Source organism: Doryrhamphus excisus, linkage group LG15 (assembly GCF_037039965.1).
Source record: "Doryrhamphus excisus strain RoL-2023G ecotype Guam linkage group LG15, RoL_Dexc_Guam_v1.1, whole genome shotgun sequence".
In the NCBI taxonomy this organism is placed as follows: Eukaryota; Metazoa; Chordata; class Actinopteri; order Syngnathiformes; family Syngnathidae; genus Doryrhamphus; species Doryrhamphus excisus.
In genome coordinates, this window is record NC_136371.1 from 7718002 (window position 1) to 7740265 (window position 22264).

The window sequence follows — 22264 nt, forward strand, 5'->3', positions numbered from 1 at the left end:
GCCACCATTTTGCGCCATTTGGGAGAATGGTCAGCTGGTCTGATTGCTTGGGTGTTTTAACCACTAATATGAAATTGATGTTTTTCTTCCCATTTCTGTTTGGTCACTCAGGTTGCTGTTTCAGGCCACTGCAGGCTAAATCAAATATATTGACGTTCTCATTTACTCCAGTGCCTCCAGCGTGCTTCGCTATAACAGCTCAACTCGCTACACACAGTCTCCGCCTATGTTGTTCCTCTATTAATGTGCCGCCGTCCTTGTGTGTGAATTTATTTATTTATTTATTTTTACCAGCAAAGCACTTCATCCTTAACACTTCCTCTGTATTTTCCTGTTTTTGTTTTGTCAGTGCACCAGCCTGTGATTTCAAGCCCTGTGTCCAGTTACCAGACCGTAGTAGGTGTACAGCAAACACCGAACTTCGCTCTCACTGGTGCCCAGCAAAGCAATATTGGCAGTCAAATGCAAGGAATGATGGTTCAGTACTCTCCAGTGCAGTCCTATCAGGTATTTTTCCATGTCAGACTCCAAAACAACCAGAGTGTTGAGTGACTGACTTCAGACTGTCTTGCGTTGTTGCTGTATTGACTTAAACCTCTTTTTTCATTGGCTCCTAGCAGGTGTCCGTGCCACATCAGACGCACCAGCAGCCAATGTTGGTGTCGTGCCAGCCAGGACAGGGCGCGGTGGCAGTTGCTAGCATGCAGCCATGCTACAGCCTTCTCCCTCCTCCAAACCAGCACACCACCATGAGGTAGCGAGCCAAAAACTGATACACACACACACTTCCTGGTCGAAACAACAGCCCTATAAATGCATAGAAATCCAGAGGGGAAGGAAATTATTTTAGATTGAAATCCCAAATTTATTTCCTCATTTAACAGACAAAATTCCCTTAAGTCAAATGACGCTGATATTGAACTCTCCTTGGTTTATTTTCATCCATTTAAAACAAGTGGATTCTTCTATGGTGTGTCCCAGAAACCTATTTGCAGGTGACTCTGGCCCTTGCCAGTGAAGTGGTCTCTTATTTATAGACATAACAGGTCTGATGGGGTGAATCCCAAAAGCACCTCTTGAGCAAAGGTGTTCATGATGTCATCACCTTAATGCTTTAAGTGTGCCGCGTCTTCGTTTTACTGTTGAGACCTCTTCCAATAAGCCTTTTGGCACTTTTTCCCCATCGCCGTGCTCTTGTGGAGTAGTGCGGCTCGCCGGGCTCTCACTCATTATAACAGATTGATAGATCTAGTTCACACAAAGCAAAACACGTAATTAGTTTCCACCTCCACGGGCCCAATCAATCTGGAAATCGGTGAGTGTAGCACTTCTGGGACCATTACACACACACACACTGGTACAGTATCCGCAACAAACCCCAGACGTGCGCACGGCCATGTTCCCGGTCGTCACCAGCGAGAGACGGAGGCGCACACACAGGGGAGGTCACGTTCTCATTGTCTCGGGTGTGAAATGAGGCTGTTTTTAGCAGGACGGTGTGTGCTGAAATGATTTATGCGCTAGCATAGGAACCACTCTCCTTGCTTTTCCCACGAGGGGCGGCCTGTCCACCTGCAGCCTACATTGCGCCAGCTGTACACGAGTCCCCCCCAAGGCAGGCTGCTTACGGAGCCGAGCGCCTGCTTTGCAAAGAGATTTATGTTCAATTTCAAATTTAGCACACCAGCTGTAATGTTGAGCTTGCTGAACTCCTGGAGATGGATGCCAGGTTGCCTCGACTACTTTTTCTGATGAAATCTGCTCGGAGTTAGACGCATAGTTTAATTGGCTTAAACACTGTTACATTCTGAATATAGATTTTAACTTCACATAATAAAGCTGATGTTACGTGTGTGTGTGTGTGTGTGTGTGTGTGTGTGTGTGCATGCTCCTTCACAGTTCCACTGTAAGTTTCCTCCCCTCCCCAATGATGGAGCAGCTCCAGTTTCCTCAGAACTCACCCCCCTGTGTTGCCCAGCAGAACCAAGGCCAGCAGTACACAGGTACACCTCCCCTCTAAAAACCTTATTTGCCTGTAGAAACCACCAATAAAGTCGTTGAAAGATGTCAGCTGGAAGCAAAAAGTATTTGAGACATGCTGTTTGATGTGTGGAATATTGAAAGTACCTTGAGTGCCATTAATGCATCACAAAGGAAAAAAAAGTGTTGCATCAATATACAGTAAATTTAACTTTGTATTCATATTTGTCGCTCTGGAGATTTATTCAATGTGCTCACGTTTTTCTTCATAGCGATGACCGAGTCACCGTTAATGAAATCATCTTTACTGGATTGTAAAAATGTATGCGTGCCAGGCTCAGGATTCCGTTTAAACTGTGCATATTACACTTGAAAATGACTTCACCACAACATAAACAACACAAAGGGTTGTTTTACATCAAAATAACCTTTTTTTTTTAACTCTAAACTGTTTGTACATGCATCAAAATGTCTCGTGTGCGAAACCTCCTCCTCGCTCTCTTACTTCCTCCTTGCTGTTCAGTGTTCATACATGCAAAAAATCCTTGGTAGGCTCTTATCAAATACACTTCTGGTGGCTGTTTTTATATCTTCAACTGCTTGAACATAGAGCTCTTTTATTGTGCAGTCTTTTTTTCCTGTCATGCAAAAAAACCCTAAAAGATGTATGAATATGTAGGAATATAAAAAGTGTCCTTTTCGACATTCATTATTTCCGAATCTGGCCCCAGGGCCTTGTGTTTGACACCCGTGTGCTCCATGCTTATGGTTATGTTCCGTCTCCTCCCTCATGGCCTTGTTTTATTTGTATGAATGCTGAGTAGCGCACGGATGGGAGCCATCATTCCTATCCCATCAGTAATGAGGTCATTTGAAGGTCACACACCAGCCTCACCACCAGTATCTCCAGTAACACTTTTAATTGGCTAGTCCAAGGATGGGAATAATCTACAGCTTAAGTCTGGAATCTTCGCTGTCCTTTTCTATTATTAGCTGATGAATTTTCAGAATCAATATTGGCGTTAAGAATGGGATTTGTACCTGGTAACACGATATCTTTTTTTGAGGTCAAGGAGCAGATGGAGCCCCCCCAAAAGACCCACCAGTCACATTCACGCAGCACAAAGTAATTAGGTAATTGGATCTTCCAGATCATCACAGAAGATTTATCAGGAAAAAAGTGAAGGACTCAATTATCGCCCCTACGGATGTGCTTTTATAATCGAGGCACTTAAAATCTAATTGCTGAGCGGCTAATAGTGCTGCTGTTTTCACGGATGGCGTGTGTAGGTGAACAAAACTGCTGGAAAAGAGCTTTTGAGCAAACACACATTTGCGCAAACAAACACACTTCAGCCTGGATGCATTAATGAGATTGTGTGATGGGGGGGTGTGTTGATAAAAAATGCTAAACATTGTACAGGAAATCTGATTACCAGCCGAGCAAAAATAATCTTGACTGCAGAAGCCTTTTTTTTTTTTAAATTATTATTTATTTATCATCAGCAGGGTTGTTGCCCCCGCCCCCTGGCAGCAGTATGGTGATGCTGCAAATGGCAGCGCCCCCCTGCCAGCAGCCCCACACCCCTTCCCCCTGCCAGCAGAAGCAGCCCAGCTACAAACACCTGGGCCTTGAGCACCAGCGCAGCCACCGACCGACTGAACGGCCCCCCCCTTATGACAACACACAGGTACAAGCGCTGCATGAGTGCTACCGCATCGGTAGCGGAAGGGGAATGTTTCCAACTGGTTCATGGTTACATTTATTTCAACCACAACCGGCATTAGTAGCTAAACTTTGCCAAATCACTGTCAATAGCTTCTAACAATACATGGGCCAGGATGCTAGAAGAACATTAGCGCCTTCCAAGAGAAAGCTATTTTAACCCAAAAGCAGACGGCTGCAACGGTACATTAGAGCAGCTAATGTGTATAGCGGCGCTACATGAAGGGACAGACCATTGTGCATAATAGACTAAAAAACAATAGGAATCTGTTTTTGAATGAAAGTGTTTGTGTTTTTCTCATTTTCCCCGACCCCACTACCGACGTGTTGTGTGTAGAGCAGCCCGCCCTCGTCCCCGGCACTCACTCCCTCACCGGGCCAGTCGCCCACAGTCAAGGGTCTCCCAACAGGCATCTCGTCCATCCCGGTCATGGCCCACCAGCACCAACTGCAGCTCCCTACAGTCTTCTGCCCCAGTGGACAAGGTCAGCGAGGACTCCTGCTAACCAAACTTCACTCAAAACACAACCATTTTAATTTTATTAATTTTTATATATATTTTTTTTTTGTTTGTTTGTTTTTGGTCATGTACCGAAGTACAAGGTGACATGACCATACAATGACATAATGGGTACCATAGTAACTGTCAATATAGTGATATACGTATTGGCGACTCCAAATTGTCCATAGGTATGAATGTGAGTGTGAATAATAATAATAATAATACATTTTATTTGTATAGCGCTTTTCAAAATACCCAAAGACACTTTACAGAAGAAAAATGGTTGTTTGTCTATATGTGCCCTGTGATTGGCTGGTGACCAGTCCAGGGTGTACCCCGCCTCTTGCCTGAAAACAGCTGGGATAGAAGTATAGGAGAAGTAGGAAGAAGCAAAGCTTATTAAATCCTACCCCTCCATCTGGTACTTTTACAGTCAGTAACTGTTACATTTGTTCACTTCCTGCTTTCCTAATATAATTTTTTTTTGTTTTTTTTAATTTATTTTATTAATTTTTATATTTTAATTTTAAAAAGAAGTACAAGGTGACATGACCATACAATGACATAATGGGTACCATAGTAACTGTCAATATAGTGATATATATATATATATAGCACATCATTGGTATCGGCTGATTTCACTCATCGATGATCGGTATCGGTAGCATAAAATCTTGCATGTATTTTAAGCCTGGCAAGTGAATGCGAGAGGAGCCGCCAAATCATGCAGATGGTTTAATCTTGGCCTCATAACATTGGATTTACTCCCCACACTTTCCTCCTTGCCGTCACGTATGATTCTTCCATTCACATGATCCCTGCCCCAGCGCTTATTAAATGCACTTCTGCCACCTTGTGGCCATATTTATGGCTTAAAAGTGCTAAAAGTGACTGATAGAAGTGTTTGTGAACACGTAGGTGAAGCACACTACTCCCTGCTGGGTCAGCCGCTGCAGTACAAACACGCCATCCGACCTCCGCTCATCCACACGGCACACATTTTGGCCAAACATCAGGTCAGACACACGTTCTCTTATCAAATAGCCTTCAGAACAATGTACCGCTATTTACTCTGAGCATGTCGTGACTCCGCCTCTCTCCTCAGGCTCCAATAGGGGTTTGGCGTAGCGGACATGGAAGGAAGGCCAGCAGAAAGTCTTTACCTTCAGAACACAGTGTAGGTGAAGCAGGTAATATGACGTCCAGAGGGAGGCTTGAATTGATTTAACACAGCGGTTATTGTATGTTGATGCTGATGATTCCATATTTGAGGGAATTATGCTGAATAAAGAAAAATACACCTCATCGGGTGTCTTTATCAAATTAACCGTGATTTTTTTTTTAATTGTGTCGAGACCTGCTGCCTGTCTACGTGATGAAAAGGTGGATGTAAGCAGAATAAACGACAAGGAGGGCAGATTTTGCACCTGGCGGTAGAATCGGCCGCCCGCGTTGGGGCCTGAATGAATTTGTGCTGATGGTTTTAAATACCGTGTCATATTTTTTGCACTCGCCGACACATTTTCTGCTTTTTGCAGGTGTGCTTGTCAACAATCTCGCTCAAACAATCAAGGAGGCAGCCCACTGGGCGCCACATTCACTCACTTTATTTTATATATATATATATATATATATATATATATATATATATATATTTTTTTTTTTTTTTTTTTTTTTTTTTTTTCTCCCCCGACTTGTCATTTGTGCATTTTTTGAATACGTAATCAAGTATTTTGATATCTCACACGTTTGATGCTGACAGCAGCGGTTTGTTGAAGCCTCCCCTGGTACACGTCTGCTTATTCCTCCCCAGCCATGACAGTTGTTTTATTTTCTGTCTATTTGGCTGTTTGTCAGCAGTGAGCAGTCAGATCTTGAAAGTGATGGATCCTCCAGAAGCGGGCAGGGGGGGCGAGATGGACTCGTGAAACCTCCCCGGCAAACGTCTGCGAACGGGGTGAACTGACGCAACGTCAACCCTGGTGGTGCAACACCTTCTCTACCTGTGCCACACCCCCCCCACTTCAACACTATTCTTTACCACAGCAGAACTCGTACCTAAGTACCTCGCTGCTACGTTCTTGGCGCATCAGTGGAGCACCCTGTGAAAGCACCTCCCAACCTCTGCTGCCTCAGTCTGGACCGCCTCAGCGCCTCACGTCCCCGAACAGTATCATCGTTTGAGGAGTGAATGTTTTCTTGTTTTACTTTATTTTTATCCTTTCATTTCCCCACCCGGCCAACGGCTCCCTGCAAGGTGGAAACGCCTGTTTTTGTTTTGTTTTTTTTTTGAAAATTAGCCATTTGAAATTAGAATCATGAAAACGGCTCTTTTTGGTGTCCTAGCAGGAGCTGTTTTCACCCATAACGGGAGCAGCGATTATGCAATGCGGCCATACAATAAATAACCCTGAGTATATATGTGTATATATATATATATCTCGTATCGAATTGAAGTCACTTTCACGGTGACTGTTGCATTTGCACTGAAGTGATGAGTGAGCTGGATTTAGTTTTGTTGCACTCAACCAGGTCCACCCTATTTTTGTCAGTTTTAATTTCATTCAAATGTTTGTATGCACATGAAAAATGCAAGCAGGTTTGTTTCTCTCCTTAGCTTCGGTTTCCTTGGAATTTTTTCTGGTGTGACTTAGGAGTGTATGACAGTTGTGTGTTGGAGATTGTTTAAATCAATAAACGTTTTCACTACACACACTGACCCTTTTTTTCACCCCCCAGCATTTTGTAGTAGGAAAAATCTAATTCTGTTGAAATGAGGCCAACATTCAGGCCAACAAATAGGCTTTATATTTATAGCTATATTTATATAGCTCTTTTTACTGCATAGAAAATAAGCATTAATTTGGATTTTTGTTTTCACTTCTTCAGAACACCTTGAAAAATGACTGTGTTTACATTAAAAACAATTAGCGCCTAACAATCAAAATTACGAGTGCACATGAACGCCTCAGACACAACAGCAGGAAGTCGTCAGAGGTAAGTTGTTTGTTCTGTGTCATCAATAAATAAGTTGTCACTATGCTAAATACACATTTTTCACCGGAATTATTATAAAATAAATGAATTATGTTTAATATTTCAGGTTAATGAACATAAGGTTTATGTTTTTGAAGTGTATGGGAGTGGGGGGGGGGGGTGTACATGGCTTCAGGTCAAATGTCGGAAGGTCGGAAGGGATACTTGACTAAAACGTTTGGGTAAACCATTGAGAAAAGGTTACCGCAATAGATGTATACTGTTTAATTTGGATATATGCTGAAAGTTAAGATAAAAATTCCATTCTATCCCATATGTATTAGCTCAAATGATCCAAAACAGAAAATTGAACGAAAAGGTCAGCATAGTCTTTATCGTCATTTTAAAGAAACAGCGACTCCCGGTGGGCAGAAGGCGTAACTACAAGGGTGGATGAACAGTTTCGCGTGTCAAAATAAAATGTAAAAATTCCAATACAGGCTAAAAATATATATTAAGAAAAAAAACTGCTCCTAAAACTAATATTCTCAGCAAAAAAGGAGAAATCCAATATTGTTCATTCTCTATATCAATGACATCTGCAATGTAACTGGTTTTTTTAGATATGTAATATTTGCAGATGATACCAATTTGTTTTGCTCTGGTAAGAATTTAAAGGAACTTTTGCGTTGTGTAGAAATGGAGCTGGAAAATCTCAAGACTTGGTTTGATGTCAATAAATTATCTTTAAATATTAAGAAAACAAAATTTATGGTTTTTGGGAATCTAAATGAAAGCGATTGTAATGTTAAACTGAAAATCTGTAATGTTGACATTGAAAGAGTTTCTGAGACTAAATTCCTTGGGGTTGTCATTGATCAAAAGTTAACATGGAAACAACACATTGAATATATCAAAGGGAAAATGTCAAAATCACTTGCAATCCTTTATAAATCCAGATATGTATTGAATTCCAAGGCTTTGCATTTGATCTACAATTCATTGATTGTTCCCTACACATCTTACTGTGTGGAATTGTGGGGATCCACTTTTAAAAGCACCATAAATTCAATAATAAAACTGCAAAAACGAGCAATACGTATCATTAATAAGGCTGACTATTATGCTCACACGGAGCCACTTTTTCTAAATTCTCATGTCATGAAATTTTACGATTTGTTTTATTATAGAATAATGCAAATTATGTTCAGAGCAAAATCAAAAACGCTCCCTGACTCAATACAGAAGTTCTTTTCATTTCAGGAGAGTCCCTATAATCTCAGAGGTGTTTGTAAATTTACTGTACAAAAAGCTAAAAAAGGTATGAAAAGGAGATGCGTCTCCATCACTGGAGTTAAATTCTGGAATGATGCCAACATAAATTTAAAAACATGTCATTCCTTTTTGGTTTTTAAGAAAATGGTTTGTAAAGCTATTTTTGAAGTTTATAAGTGTGATTAATTTTCTGTTGTTGTTTCTTTGCTTTTCTGGAGGTTGGTAGCCTAAAAAGCTGAAATTATAGGATAGGCTTTTATAAGCAGTTTGCTTCTGCCTATGCCTTTTCAGTCATTATTATTCAACACATGAATTTTGATTTTGTGATTATGTTATTGATGTCAATATTGTGTACAATATTTGGTGTTGTCATGACTGAATAAACTAAACTAAAAAAAAAAAAAAAAAAAAAAAAATCTGACCTTTGGGGGGAAAATATAGTTTAAAATTATAGAGCCATATTATTTTATCCTTTCTTGCATGTTATTCAATGTATTTATTTAGATTTATCAATCTCAACTTCATTGTAACACGTTGTATTCCAAATGTCCATCCATCTTCTTCCGCTTATCTGAGGTTGGGTTGCGGGGGTCCCGCTCCTCGACTACTTTGTCCAACTCCTCCCAGTAGATCCCGAGGTGTTACCAGGCCAGTTGAGCGACATCGTTTTGTCGGGCACTGAACCCACAGTGTGAACTGAACGGAACTGAGATTGAGCGCTATTCATCGGTGAAAAAAAAACAATTCAAAAGCTTTAGAACTCCAGCAAACCACAGAGAGAGCCATTATCCACAAATGGCAAAAAACAGGAACAATGGTGAACCTTCCCAGGAGTGGCCAGCTAACCAAAATGACCCCAAGAGTGCAGTCACGACTCATCCAAAAGGTCACAAAAGACCCCACAACAACATCCAAAAAACTGCAGTTGCCTTAGTTAGGGTCGGCGTTCATGACTCCACCATAAGAAAGATGCTGGGCAAAAAAATGCCTGCATGGTAGAGTTCCAAGACCAAAACGCCACATTTCAGAAAAAGAACATCATACCAACAGTCAAATATGGTGGTGGTAGTGTGATGGTCTACCAAAAAAAAAACTTAAGGAGAATATCTGGCCATTTTTTGTGACGTCAAGCTGTAACCAACTTGGGTTCAGCACCGGGACAATGATCCAAAAACACAAGAAAACCAAAATGAAGACTTCGGAGTGGCTTAGTCAAAGTCCTGACCTGAATCCTACTAAGATGCTGTGGCACGACCTTGGAAAGGTTATCACAAACACTTAATTGCAGTTGTTGCTGCTAAGTGTGACCCAAGCATTTATTAGCTTTAGTATGTCCGACTAACCATTGAAACCATGAAAACATTGTTTTTTAAATTCTAAATAGAACTTTGTGGCGTTCATTAAAGCTTGTATTTGTACATGATCCTTTTTAAAGAGACTTAAATAGCGTAGACGCTCCCGCTGGAGCGTAATAATAAATAACCAGGGTGTGTTGTATTCAATGGGAGATCTTTAAGCACAATATGCACTATGCAAGTGTTGTCATGGTGCAGCACTTTCCATTTCACACCGTGTAATTGGTACCCATGGGAACCATTTAGAGGATGTGCTTTGGAAGGCTAGGGGACTGTTTACTCTGTGTATTTACAATTTAGATGTACATACATTGTACACTGCAACCACACACATAACGAGCACAGCAACACAAACCGAGGTGAGGTTTATCTTGGATATTTGGATCATTATTCCGAATGGAATGACTAACGTCATTCTGACCGGAAGACACCATTACTGACCACATCACAGCAGGTAGACCCGCTAATGACCCGCATCAAACGTTATGTTCGGTTCCAGGAGTCGCTGAGTCATCCCTGACCACCGTTTTATTTTTCACGCAATAATAAATGATTGCTGTTTGGTGGCGACATCGGACTATTATTGGGCAGGAATGGGGAAACAAAAGTCATATGTAGCGTTGTGGTCACTTTGTACGACACAATTAGATATAAATGTATTGTAAAATCGGATGTACGGGTTAGCACGCAGGCCTCACAGTTAGAAGACCTGAGTTCAATTCCACCATCGGCCATCTTTGTGTGGAGTTTGTATGTTCTCAACGTTTTTTGGGTTTTTTTTCTCCGGGTACTCCGGTTTCCTCCCACATTCCAAAAACATGCTAGGTTAATTGGCAACTCCAAATTGTCCATAGGTATGAATGTGAGTGTGAATGGTTGTTTGTCTATATGTGCCCTGTGATTGGCTGGCGACCAGTCCAGGGTTGCCTGAAAACAGCTGGGATTGGAGTATAAGAGGAGTAGGAAGAAGCTAAGCTTATTAAATCCTACCCCTCCATCTGGTACTTTTACAATCAGTAACTGTTACATTTGTTCACTTCCTGCTTTCCTAACATATATATTTTTAATTTAATTAATTGTTATATTTTTTTAATATTTTTTTATTCTTTTGGTCATGTACCAAAGTACAAGGTGATATGACCATACAATGACATAATGGGTACCATAGTAACAGTCAATATAGCGATATATATAGCACATCATGACATCATTGGTATCAGCCGATTTCACTCATCAATGATCGGTATCGGCAGCATAAAATCTTGCATATATTTTAAGCCTGGCAAGTGAATGCGAGAGGAGCCGCCAAATCATGCAGATGGTTTAATCTTGGCCTCATAACATTGGATTTACTCCCCATTGAATTTAAGCCCTCGCTTGCATGTGGAAGATAAAACAACCTGTTTACCAGCAGCCGCCTGCACAGTGGCATCAAAGTGGAGCCTAACTGGTCTCCGACTACACTGATGGAGTGATGACTATCACCAGCAAAGGGAAGATTATTTCAGTGTTTACATTCAGGAAGAGGTTGCTTTATCCCAGGCTTTACATGCGAGGTTAACACTTGCACCATGACTTCACTTGTAGGGGGAGCATTTAAAATAAGAACAACAAAAAAGACTTTGATGAATCATTTCCACTTCCAAGCCTCTAATTTGGGGACAATGGGAATCTTTTTTTTTTTTTTAGCAGAAGGATCATGAAAGTGAAAAGTGAACCATCTGGACTTGGTTTGGCACACGAGTGGGAGGCTGAGGATTTATTTTCAGCGAAGCATCATAGTCCAAGTCTACGCCCACAGCTCGCAGATATGCACACACGAGGGAGGGATGGATGATGAGATGCTTTCCAAGACAAATATACATCCCATCATGTCATAATGAGAAGCTTCATAAACCAACATAGAACTATAGCTCATAGACATCACACCTGTACTTATTTGGTATTAGAAAGGCCAGTTACAGTTAATCTATGGTTCACGTTTTTTTTTAATCTAAAATTTGAAAACCATTCTGCCTGGTTGGGGATTTAGCGGCTGATCCCATCGCAAGCCTCGACAACTCACCACACTAAGAAAATCAGTGGGTTCATATTCGTTTTTGTACCAACGGTTAACAAAACAAGTCACTTTTACACCTTTATTTGGGTTCCCAATACACAAATTGAAGAGAAGTTCATCAATAGTCGGCTCTAGATTTCCAAAAGACAGCGAAGGCATCGACCCAACAACCGTAAAAGTGAACTGCAGTCCTATTTACACCATCCTGGAATCAGACGTTGGTATTTTCGGACAACTCGGTACAATCAAAAGGCCTCTTGCAATGTAAGTCGATGGATCAGAAATGCACTTTTCACAGATGTCACGTAAACTTCAATCGTGGAGCTAATTGCGTCTGCATGTGGAGCTCAAGATGCTGCTTTTTTCTTGGAGGGTGGGAAGGGGGCATTTAAGGGACAAAAGATTAAAAACTAAAAAGCAGACTGGTCCCTGGGGAGTACCAAGGTCCTGGTTGTCTTAAATAGGACGATGTGTCGTTTCTCCACAGAAGCAGGTACGAAACCCAAAGATTCGTTCTTATATTAAAAAAGTTCAAGACCTGAGATTTTCAGTGGAACATTAAAAAAAAATACATAAATTAAGTGTGTGTAAACTGTCTTTATGGCTGCAAGCACTAGCTATGCGGCTTCCCTTTCGCGACTTAAAACATGCACGTTAAAATCATGAAGTGAACATTTTCATGTCCCTTGTCGCACACAGTTTGATGCATAAACGCCGTTACATCCGACAGCTTCACGAGAACCATCAGCAGTGTGGGCGATGCGGAATTCACATAACTTAAGACAAATAAAATCTTTTTTTTTTTTTTAAAGTCTATTCAACATGGTAATACGGTCGTGTGGACAACACTGAGGTTATAAGTTCATTCCTTGGGCACTTAGTAGAGAGTCCAGCATGTCAAACGTGTCTTTGTAGTCAGTGTGTTGGCCATTGGCTGTCAACAGGCCGTTGGTTCCATCATGGCCGTGGTGTTCCATCATCCTCTGGCCGCTCTCGGAGTAGTGAGCCGAGCTGATGGCCGCCTTGGAGCTCCTGCTGCTCTTTGACGAGTGGTGATAGTGGTGATGGTGGCCGCCATCGGGGTGAGGCCTCTTCCGAGAGGAGCTCGAGCTACCGTCCCCGCTGTGGCTGCTCGGAGCCCGCAGGGGTACAGAGGCGGCGTCCACGCGGCAGTTGGCACTGAGAGAATACGGGTGGGAGTGGCTGTGTTTGGAGTGGCGGTGGCCCGTGTGCTCCTTGTGCTTATCTTTGCCCTGATCAGAGCCGCTGTGGCGCTCCGATGAAACTTTGATTCTCATCTTGAGTTCCTCGCTGGTGGCCGAGCCATTCTCCGTGAAGGACACGGGCGGCCGACTCTTTTTGGATTTTTCTCGCCTGCCGTCACCTGACTGACTGCCCGAGAGTGCCTGCGAGCGCTTCTTGTGGTGGTGCGATGTGGTGGCGGCGGGCGGCGCGTACATGTCTGTGCCGGCCTCTTCCTTGATGCCGTTTTGCAGAGCCAGCTCTGCCGCGTGTTTCTCTCTGTACTTTTCCAGAGTCAAGACTTTCTGCGGCCGTGAAAAAGGCGCAGCATTTGCAGCGAGTGGTTGTTTACCAGCAGCGCCGGCGGTGACTTTGTGTTCGTGTTTCAACATGGTGAAGTCCGAATGGGCAGGCTGAGCGAAAGGGTCACCGAGTGGCTGGTAGGATGCGTAGGAGCCCGTCATGGCGCCCAGGGAGGACATGTCTGTGGCGTCAGATGTGGAGGTGGAAGGGAAGAAGGAGCTGGCGACACCGGGAAGGCCTTCTAGAGAAGTCCCCTGGAAGGCATCCCCAGCTGAACCTTCTGTCTTTGGCTTTTTAGCAGCTTGAATAGCCTGGAAGCACAGCATTGAACATGGGAATGTTGCCAGCGGAGCAAACGACCCAAAGAGAACATCCACGTACCCTCCAGTTTCGTATCCTCTTCAGCCTGCTGGGCGTCTTTTCCAGGATCTGAAGAAACTCGTGCGTGAGCTCTGCAAACAAACAGTGGCGTGACTTCATTGCTCATCTGAAGGACGGAGTCGAGTCCTTACCGTCCAGCAGCTGCAACGTCACCGTGCGGTCCACGTACTCCCACCAGTGCTTGCCGTCGGTCGACACGGGAATCTCCCAGTTGGACCACTTGCACGCTAAATGGATACACACGCAGGCGACCACTGTGGGTCGGTACTGCAGGCAGAACGTGGTGAGGTGCAAACTGTTGGGGAAGACGAGAACAACAGGGAGAAGATCAGATCACCGCTTTTCACAGAAGAACAGACATCTTCAATCAAACACAAGATTGATGCTACGTTTCCACCAAGCAGCACTCTTCAGCTCACAGTCGAGCCTCATCTGGCTTTGTATTGTCAGAGCAGGGCGCCAACCTCAGTTAGAGTACGTCCCTCTTAGTGTCGTTTGTTTGTACAATTTGGTACGGTGTCTTGTCGAGTAGTGAATACACGGCATGAGTACAACTGTGTATTTCTGATCATAAGACGTCCTTGTTAGCAGCTTGCTACTACATGGAAACAGGAACCGGAAGTCGGGTCCGTCGCCTGCAAATGATGTCATCACAGGTTGACGCTGTAGTTCTTTAACAAAGTTAGTGGATGAATGAATATTCGAGGTTATTTCTTGAATTCTATCGTGTTTCTCACCTCCTTTACAAAAAATACTTACAACTTTGGCTCCATTTTGGGTTATTGTGCAGCCGTGATCAAAACACTAGTGTCCGTGTTGACCTCGCTGCCCCGTCATGTACGAAGTTGCGTATTTTGGGAACGTGTAGAAGTGGAACGCGTACAAAAGCCAACTGAACTGTTTGGTGGAAACAAAGGCTTGAGCTTCATCACTGAGCTATTAGCGCTACATCATGTACACAAGCCCTCACCTCATTCGGCTGGTAAACTAATAGCGTTCCTCAATGCCGCTATGACATGCTCAGTCAATTATTACAACTTTAAAAAGGTGGGGGAAGCACCTCACAACATTACAAATGGTCTTTCTCAACCTCATTATTGGTCAGAACACGAATGAAGCCTTCTAAAGGATTATTCCTTCATCCGCCCGCCCCCCCAAACTGCACTGCAAACTGGACTTCCTATAAGGCCAATACATAAGGAGTCTTTAAGGCTCTTCCAAACAAAGTAAGAGCTGTTGATACTATCATTTAAGAATTTAGGGCAGCTTCAAACTGTGCCTACGACCATGTACACACCAAGTCATGGGCACCAAGAAAGGGCAGGAGGAACACTTGATTCAAGAGTTGCGCTGCAGGTGCATGCTTCGACAGTACAAATCCCGGATTTTAGGCGTCAATTGTGGTGCCTACAGTGAAAGCACCCAGTGACTAAACACTGACGTTGACTGTTGGCACAACTTCCTACAAAGAGAATATTACAGGTAACTTCCATGTATGTGTTCAACTTCTTAAAAAAAAGGAAAATCAAAAACATAAAATCACAAACAGAATGAGCAGTCAAAGCACACCATATTGCTTGCAAGAACTCCATGCACCCTAGAGAAGCCACATTCAGTTTGCAGTGTAGTTTAGCGGGTAAAGGTTCTCTCACTTGGGGTGTAAAATGGCCCAGTAAGATGAGGGCTAAACACTAGAATGACATTTTCTATTCAGGCTACCATCTGAGTGTTTTAGGCCTATGCACTCTGTACCAAACAACCGGGAGAGGTAAAGGGCACCACTACATCCCATGCTGTGCATTCAAGCCCTCTGTGCCAAAGCCCTGGTACTAGACACAGCACACAGGAGCCTGGCCGCTTCTGCACACAAGGTGTCGGACACATGAAAGGGCATCCTGCAGAACAGGAAGGTATAGAGTGCCGTTAACAGTGCAATAATGGGAACAGGATAATAACCTGTTGGTAGCCATGAAATAGGATGTCTGTGCCAAATCCTTGCTTGCTGCAAAAGGAAGGAGAAAGTTGTTTTTAGAAGGCAGTTGATGAGTTGCTACAACACAGTCATGTTTTTTTTTTTTTGGGAGGGGGCGTCATGGTTTCACTTTGAATATCATCAAATGGCGTCTTAATGCATTTGTTCAGTTCAATTGTCCAAGCGCTTTGGCACCATTGCTACCAAAGAAGCTTTGAATGTGGAGAAGCCGTGACACCCCTGATATCTCGACATCGGCACTGATGTGCTTTTTCAGTTACAAGTCATGCAGCTGGAGATGAGAAACTTGGTTCCAAAATGAGACTGGCACTAAGAAAAGGTTTCACTTTTACAAGGATGACTCATCGATCATAAAGACGCAAAGTGAGAAAAGCATGCAAAGAAGAGTTTACCTCGTACAAGCTGGGAACACCTCACAACATCTGTGTGTGGATGGTCTATTGTAATTTCAAAACCTGCAACAAAAAAGGAAGAACAATTAACTTATTCATCACCAGACATTTTTCTTAAAAAAGATCCCCTCAATTAGCTTCCAATTTTTTTCTACCTTATTTGGTTCTTTAGTAATCTGCAGCAGAACATAAGCACATTTCAGCAAATTTCCCTTCAATGGTAACCTTCTGCATGCTGCACTCCCCCATGCTTTTCCACTTCCACCTTGCTGTGAAGTGCTTTTGGAAAAAGAGCCATATCAAGCTCTTTTCTAATGCACTACTGCCACCCTGTGGCAGTTTTTATGGCTTTAAACCACATGGAATGACTCCTTTTTCATTGTGCATTTGACTCATCACATCTTTTGGTCTCTCGTGCAAAAAACGCTAAAGATGTAGAAATATGTCATAAGGAGAAAGTATTCAGGTTTAAAAGAAAATCTGTGAAAACAGCAGATGTTTGATTCCTGCAAAAACAAAAGTCAGATTAGAGTCAGATTAAGCTAAGTTTGTCCAAATGAACCCCATTTTTATTTAAAACAACTTATTGCTATTATTGTGTGTAGCAGTGCTTTTTATTTATAGTCATGAATCATGCTTGTGAGCCACGTATCACAAATTGGAACGTATTGTGCGGTACCCTGACATTCAAAGCCTTATTTTGATGTATAATTCAGATTTTATGTTCAAATCTGCCTTTTTTATGTAGTAGTTTACATTATCAAAAAAAGTGACTTGTATTTGTGTGCAATGCGAATACAATGCTTAACACGTGGCTCATTAGTTGCAATTGCAAGAATTTTATGCGGCCTGAGTCAATATATTCTTCAACAAAAAATTTGTCTGCATAGGACAGTGATTCCCAATCACCCCCTGGTGTGCCGTGGTGGTACTGCAGGTGGGCCATGAGAGGTCATTAAAAATATGATTCATTTATACAAATATTATTTTTACAATTATTTTTATTGTAAAATATTTATTGCACAAATTAAAAATATATTTATAGGTCCAAGTAATAACCTATTAAGTGTTATTGACTTGTCACAATATTTTAGGAACCTTATACAGTTTATGATTGGAACGTAGTCATCATGCCAGGGGGTCATTAACGGAGGAGCACATTATATGTAGTGGCGGGGAAAATGGAGCGGTGGCTTACAGATGTAAAAGGAAAAACAGAAAAAGCATCAAATCAAAACGATAATCAAATCGAATCTCTGAAAACAAAAAAAGAGGTGTCATTGGAAATATTCCAGTGAGTACATATCGTTTGGTTTTACAAGTGTTGGGCCAGATAATAATAATAACAATAAGTTAAGTGCTCTGAGAATGCAGCATTTTGTCTATGTACTGTTTATAGTGTATGTACATATATGTTTATGTACATATATTTACACTTATTCTGAACAGCACCTGCTACTTTTATATTGTTATTCCTTGTTTTATTTTTATCCTTTTCCTTATTCTCATTTTTACTTTCTACTAAATGCACTGTGGAGTTGCACTCAAATTTCGTTGTATGCAATACAATGACAATAAAGGCGATTCTGATTCTATAGGACAGAGGTGGGCCGCGGACATTTTTTAGAATTTCAATTTCAAGTGGGCCCTGAGTTGGTAAAGTTTGGGAACCCCGGCATAGGAGATTAAGGAAGGAGGCAAGATATAGCAGATTTGCGATACAGGCCACAAAAACAATTAGAATTGACTTGCAGTGTAAACGTAGCTACAGTTTCTGAAGAATAACACTTGGCCATGTATTCGAGCTGTGTGTATTTGAGTGTTCTCTGTGTTAAAAAAAATTACGACAAAGAAAGTTGCAAAAGCCATAACTTTGCCAAAGAATGTTAAAAACACCCATAGCACAGTACAAAGGTAGTATCTGTTACAATAGGGCGGGGGTGTAAAAGTAAGAGCTTTACATTACAAAAGGGAATGGTTTCGGGGAGGCACAAATAGTGAGCCAGGTGGTGTGCTCTCAGCATGTACATACGCTGACGTCTGCCCAAGTGAGCCATGACACTGATGAGATTAAAAACGACGGCACAAATGAAATTCAAGTCTAATACTTCACATCATTCACCACTGCAATATTTGAAGGCCACGGTGGTCAGCGGTGGAAATTATTATTGGGCATTTGCATAGCTGGTCAGAAGGTACGCTCAGAAATTAATGACATTGACTTGTAAAATTTCAATCTAACGCCAACAACCATATTACAATATTGTGCCTGAGAGTAGTGATGCAGTTGGAGGACTCACCCAGCGTTTGCAGTACAATGGTTTCCAGTGATACAAGCTCTTGGGACTGCTGTTGGAATGCCTGGAAAACATCAAGCAATGAAAAGCACCCACTATATAGACACATCATATTTTATAGTGATTGTCGCCTGTCCATATACAAAAACGTAATGTTGTCATGTGTATATGTCTTGGGAATTTGGGGAAGTACATCTCCAGTTTATATTATACAATGCAAAGTTAAGCTCAATAATAACCTACATCTCCATCATTTTTTATTTGTAAGCAGTATTAAGACCGTTTGTAGTTCCCCAAGTTCTACTGACCATGTAATGCGGTGAGGTACAGACCGGATGTGGGAACCATTGAATTTAGGGGCAGCAAAAGAGAGTTTTCACATATGCATTTCCATTTGTGTGGTCCAAATCAATGAATGTGTTTGTCAATATCATGTGTTTGAAATTCCAAGGTAAAGAGACATTGTAGCCAATTTCTTGAACATGTTTGACAACATGCTGAACCAACATGTGTAAATCACTAGTTTCATCCGTATACTACCAGTAGTTACATCACCACTAACAGCCAAACTGTCACTTGTCAGTTGAAATGGATGGAGAGTGAATTGTTATCTTGCAAAGCCAGATTGTTTCCAAAACAGTACTGAGATCAGGTCTTTTGGTGAGCTGAATAGTGAATACTTGAATGGTAATCCAATTTACTAATACAGGTTACTTTCAAAAACACATACGTACAAATTTAGTCCAAAAACAATGCCTTTTTTTACAGATTTTTTTGGACATGCAAGTCATTTAAATGCTTCAATTATATAAATAAATAGCGTAACCTCAAGCGTAACGCCATCCAGACACTTGACTCAGAGGGAACTAGCTATACCTCATTTCAAAGCCACCAATTAATCGTGAGCTAATAACTTAGTCATAATAACAATTTAGCCCTGAAACAGGCACGAGCATCTACTTAGTTTTATGTTTACATCAGCACACGAGTCTTTATGGTACCCAGTGGGTCCAACAGTGATACTAACTCACATGGAGCAAAACTGGTCTTTAAATGCAACAATATTTATGTGGACAACCTACACACTGTATCGCACCAGCACATAGCTCAATACATTTGAAGGGACAGTGTCTTCAACGAGTATGACAGCATGCTAAACCAACGTGTTATGTAAGTCACCGATCTCAATACTGTTAAGGGTCCAACGTTCATTTGTTTAAGAGTGGGTGTTTATTTTCTAAACCAGTTAGTTTGAAACTGTACTAAGATTGGCTGTTGTAGGTCAGTTCATTTGATGTGCACTACCTGACAGAAGGGGTTGCCCCAATGGGGAAATCGAACAAACATACAACTAAAAAGGAGCAAAAATGGTAACATGAAAGCAGCCTTTTGCCCTTGAAGGGGACGATTATGGTCGTTTCCGTCCTTTCGTATTGAGTTGTGGCCTCCTAAAGAGCAGCTACACACAATAACCAGCATGGAAATCTTTCTAGAACTTCCAGATTCTGCACCTCTTTCTGCAGTTTCTAGGGATTTCCTCCTTCCGACCCAAACGGTCTGTTGAATTTACTCTGGCCCTCCTCCTGTTACGCACACTCCACTGAGAGTGGTCACACTCTCAAGCGCTTCGGAGGACTTCCGGACAGTTGCCAAGCTAATTTTGTCCGATGACTTGCACAAAATAAATACTGTTAAGACACTGATAAATTGTTACTTACAGCTTGCTTTACTGACTTTTCAACAAGACGCTGGAAAGGCGCCGAACTTCAGCAACAGTTTGGCAGATAGTCCAGCTTTGCCCATGTTTACAAAAAAAGTCCCGTATTTTCCTCTTGCTCACCGGGAATCAGAAATCCAATCACTTCTGCCTTATGCTTGCCTTTTAAGCATAAATTAGCTTTCACTCACACCCGAACAACCATTTCCCGGAAGCGTTACTCTGTGCTGAGCAACATAGCGGAGGACCGACGTCCAGCGTGTACCTAGGCATGTCCATATGAAGGCGTCCGGGTTGCAGGGACGTCAGTAGGACTCAGTGTTAGAAAAAAACTCAAATTCAAAATGTCTTTCAGGCTTCACTTCCAAATGCGTAACCCTAATTATCTGACACTTCGGCATTGTCTAACAAGATAAGACGACATTGTAACAACATTTATAGGTCACAAAAGTGGAAAAGCCTAATAGGTAATCTTTAAGTGAGAGTCTGTGTCCTGTGCCGTTTACTGACCAGCCCTAACAGAGTCGAGCAGAGCCTATGCACAGCTATGGCAACCCAACTGGGTGCAGCGCAGTGAAATGGGCTTTAGTTACACCTTGAGAGAATGTCTCTGACATCATTCAGGCAGTCTCTATATATAAGTTATATATCAAACTGCATACTATAGGATTGATTAGTCTAGAATAAACTTGTCCATTACTGGAGCCATCCAATAATGCAATTGTTTTTGTTCCTTTACTGGAAGTATAATCCGTGTGTACTCACATTGCTCTTAGTGTCTAAAGCAGGCTCTTGGGGGTTAATGCAGGCGTGAGCTATTTTAATGACATGCTCCAGCTTCCTGGGCTGCTCCTCAACTTTGGCCGCCAGGAACAATGTTGTCTGGGCAATAATCTGCAATTTGAAAAAAAAAAGAGCAAGTACCTTGTTGACATTAGCAGTGGTGTCTGTGATGAAAATAGCAACGGCCTGAAATACTTACATTTCTATGGAATCTGGTGAAAGAGTGAATCATATAGAATCTGTGCATGTATACTATAGCGGTGTTGATGATCAGTTGAGAGCTGGGTGCACAGTTAAGGGGTGGGGGTCTGATGACGACATGACGACGGTTACAAAGACCTAGCACATGGACGTTAGAAACCCACACGAAGCCTCACAATTTAAATTTAGCAGACAGAAAAGAAATAGATTGTAATTACAAGTGGTTGAACCATTCCCGATTACGTCAAAAGGCGACTACATCCTTACTCTGTAAGCTAACAAAAGACTGGCGCAAAACAAAAGCTAACCTAACGTAAAGGCCCAATCGCCACGGGCAAATTGGGGACTATTAGGTGAGGTGACACCGCTTGTGTACTGAACGTGGAAATGTTACCGAAATGACGTATGAAAACCTAAAAGTATTACTTTTAAAGTATGTCTACAGAAAGAACTAACTGTGCAAGTGATAACAATTGCATAAGCTAAAGCTAACTCAAGCTAGCCCGTAATAGGACAGCTAGTCTGTAGTTTATAAGGATACACGTTGAGCCTCTGGCCGATGTCTTGGATTAAGTTGGCGGCTTGTTGTCGGTAAGAAAGCTCCCTGTCAGCCTCGATTCCGCTGCGTCGAGACGGCGTGTTTTCCAGCTGCTCCCGGGTGAAAAGCCATTTCGTTGAGGGACCCCGGTGCACCGCCATTACGCTCCGACAGCCAAGCCCGACCGGGTAGCATCGGGAGGGAGCGAGGTGACTGGAGCACCGGAAGTACGTCAAGAAGGGCCGAAGCTGCTTCAAAACCGGTTAGCCATCTAAATCACAGTGCTCTCTAGCGGCTGGTAGTGCAAACAAGCATTTAAAATATGTTAAATAGCATATTCTTTTTTTCCTTCCACCACATTGAACGATTTCGGTCTGAGTATGTTGTTTGTTCACATTCAAAAATAACATTAGCAAAATGTGTTATTTCTTTCAAGAAATTCTAAAGCGGAAATGTTTGGGATTCACTTCACCACAACTAATCAACGCTACTCCTCGAAATAACCGCTGGAATTGTAGCTGTGATATGTACAAACTGACACATT

At 42.1% G+C, this 22264-nt stretch overlaps 2 protein-coding genes across 31 annotated transcripts in view; one reads left to right on the forward strand and one right to left on the reverse strand.

The window, feature by feature from the left end:
* The window catches only part of LOC131104498 (R3H domain-containing protein 1-like), a 29477-nt gene extending 22558 nt beyond the window's left edge, over nt 1-6919 (forward strand). For 6 of the 30 annotated variants that reach the window (XM_058051748.2, XM_058051749.2, XM_058051741.2 and 3 more), the window contains 8 exons: nt 350-507; nt 618-754; nt 1900-2003; nt 3487-3671; nt 4044-4191; nt 5127-5224; nt 5314-5398; nt 6066-6919. In XM_058051748.2, the coding sequence (XP_057907731.2) occupies nt 350-507; nt 618-754; nt 1900-2003; nt 3487-3671; nt 4044-4191; nt 5127-5224; nt 5314-5398; nt 6066-6136 (986 nt within the window). In that variant the 3' untranslated portion in view covers nt 6137-6919. Of the gene's footprint in view, nt 1-349; nt 508-617; nt 755-1899; nt 2004-3486; nt 3672-4043; nt 4192-5126; nt 5225-5313; nt 5399-6065 lie in introns of those variants that run through there. The other 24 variants (XM_078796491.1, XM_058051745.2, XM_058051742.2 and 21 more) reach the window with 24 other exon arrangements.
* A 3996-nt stretch (nt 6920-10915) lies between these two features.
* Nucleotides 10916-21964, reverse strand: LOC131103997 (cyclin-T2-like). The gene is made up of 9 exons (XM_058050646.2): nt 21724-21964; nt 21181-21262; nt 20964-21092; nt 18485-18545; nt 16185-16247; nt 15756-15801; nt 13931-14094; nt 13800-13870; nt 10916-13729 (listed from the first exon to the last, which is right to left on the reverse strand). The coding sequence occupies exons 1-9, from the start codon at nt 21879-21881 to the stop codon at nt 12728-12730; spliced, it is 1776 nt and encodes a 591-aa protein (XP_057906629.2). The 5' UTR covers nt 21882-21964; the 3' UTR covers nt 10916-12727.
* Between the last annotated feature and the right edge of the window lie 300 nt (nt 21965-22264).

Coding starts and splice junctions, on each gene's coding strand:
- LOC131103997 (XM_058050646.2), bottom strand. CDS start 21,881: ATGGCGGTGCACCGGGGTCCCTCAACGAAATGGCTTTTCACCCGGGAG. Junction 21,263..21,723: donor ATCGGCCAGAGGCTCAACGT/GTATCCTTATAA, acceptor CTGTGCACCCAG/CTCTCAACTGATCATCAACA. Junction 14,095..15,755: donor TATTTCATGGCTACCAACAG/GTTATTATCCTG, acceptor CTTCCCCAACAG/TTTGCACCTCACCACGTTCT.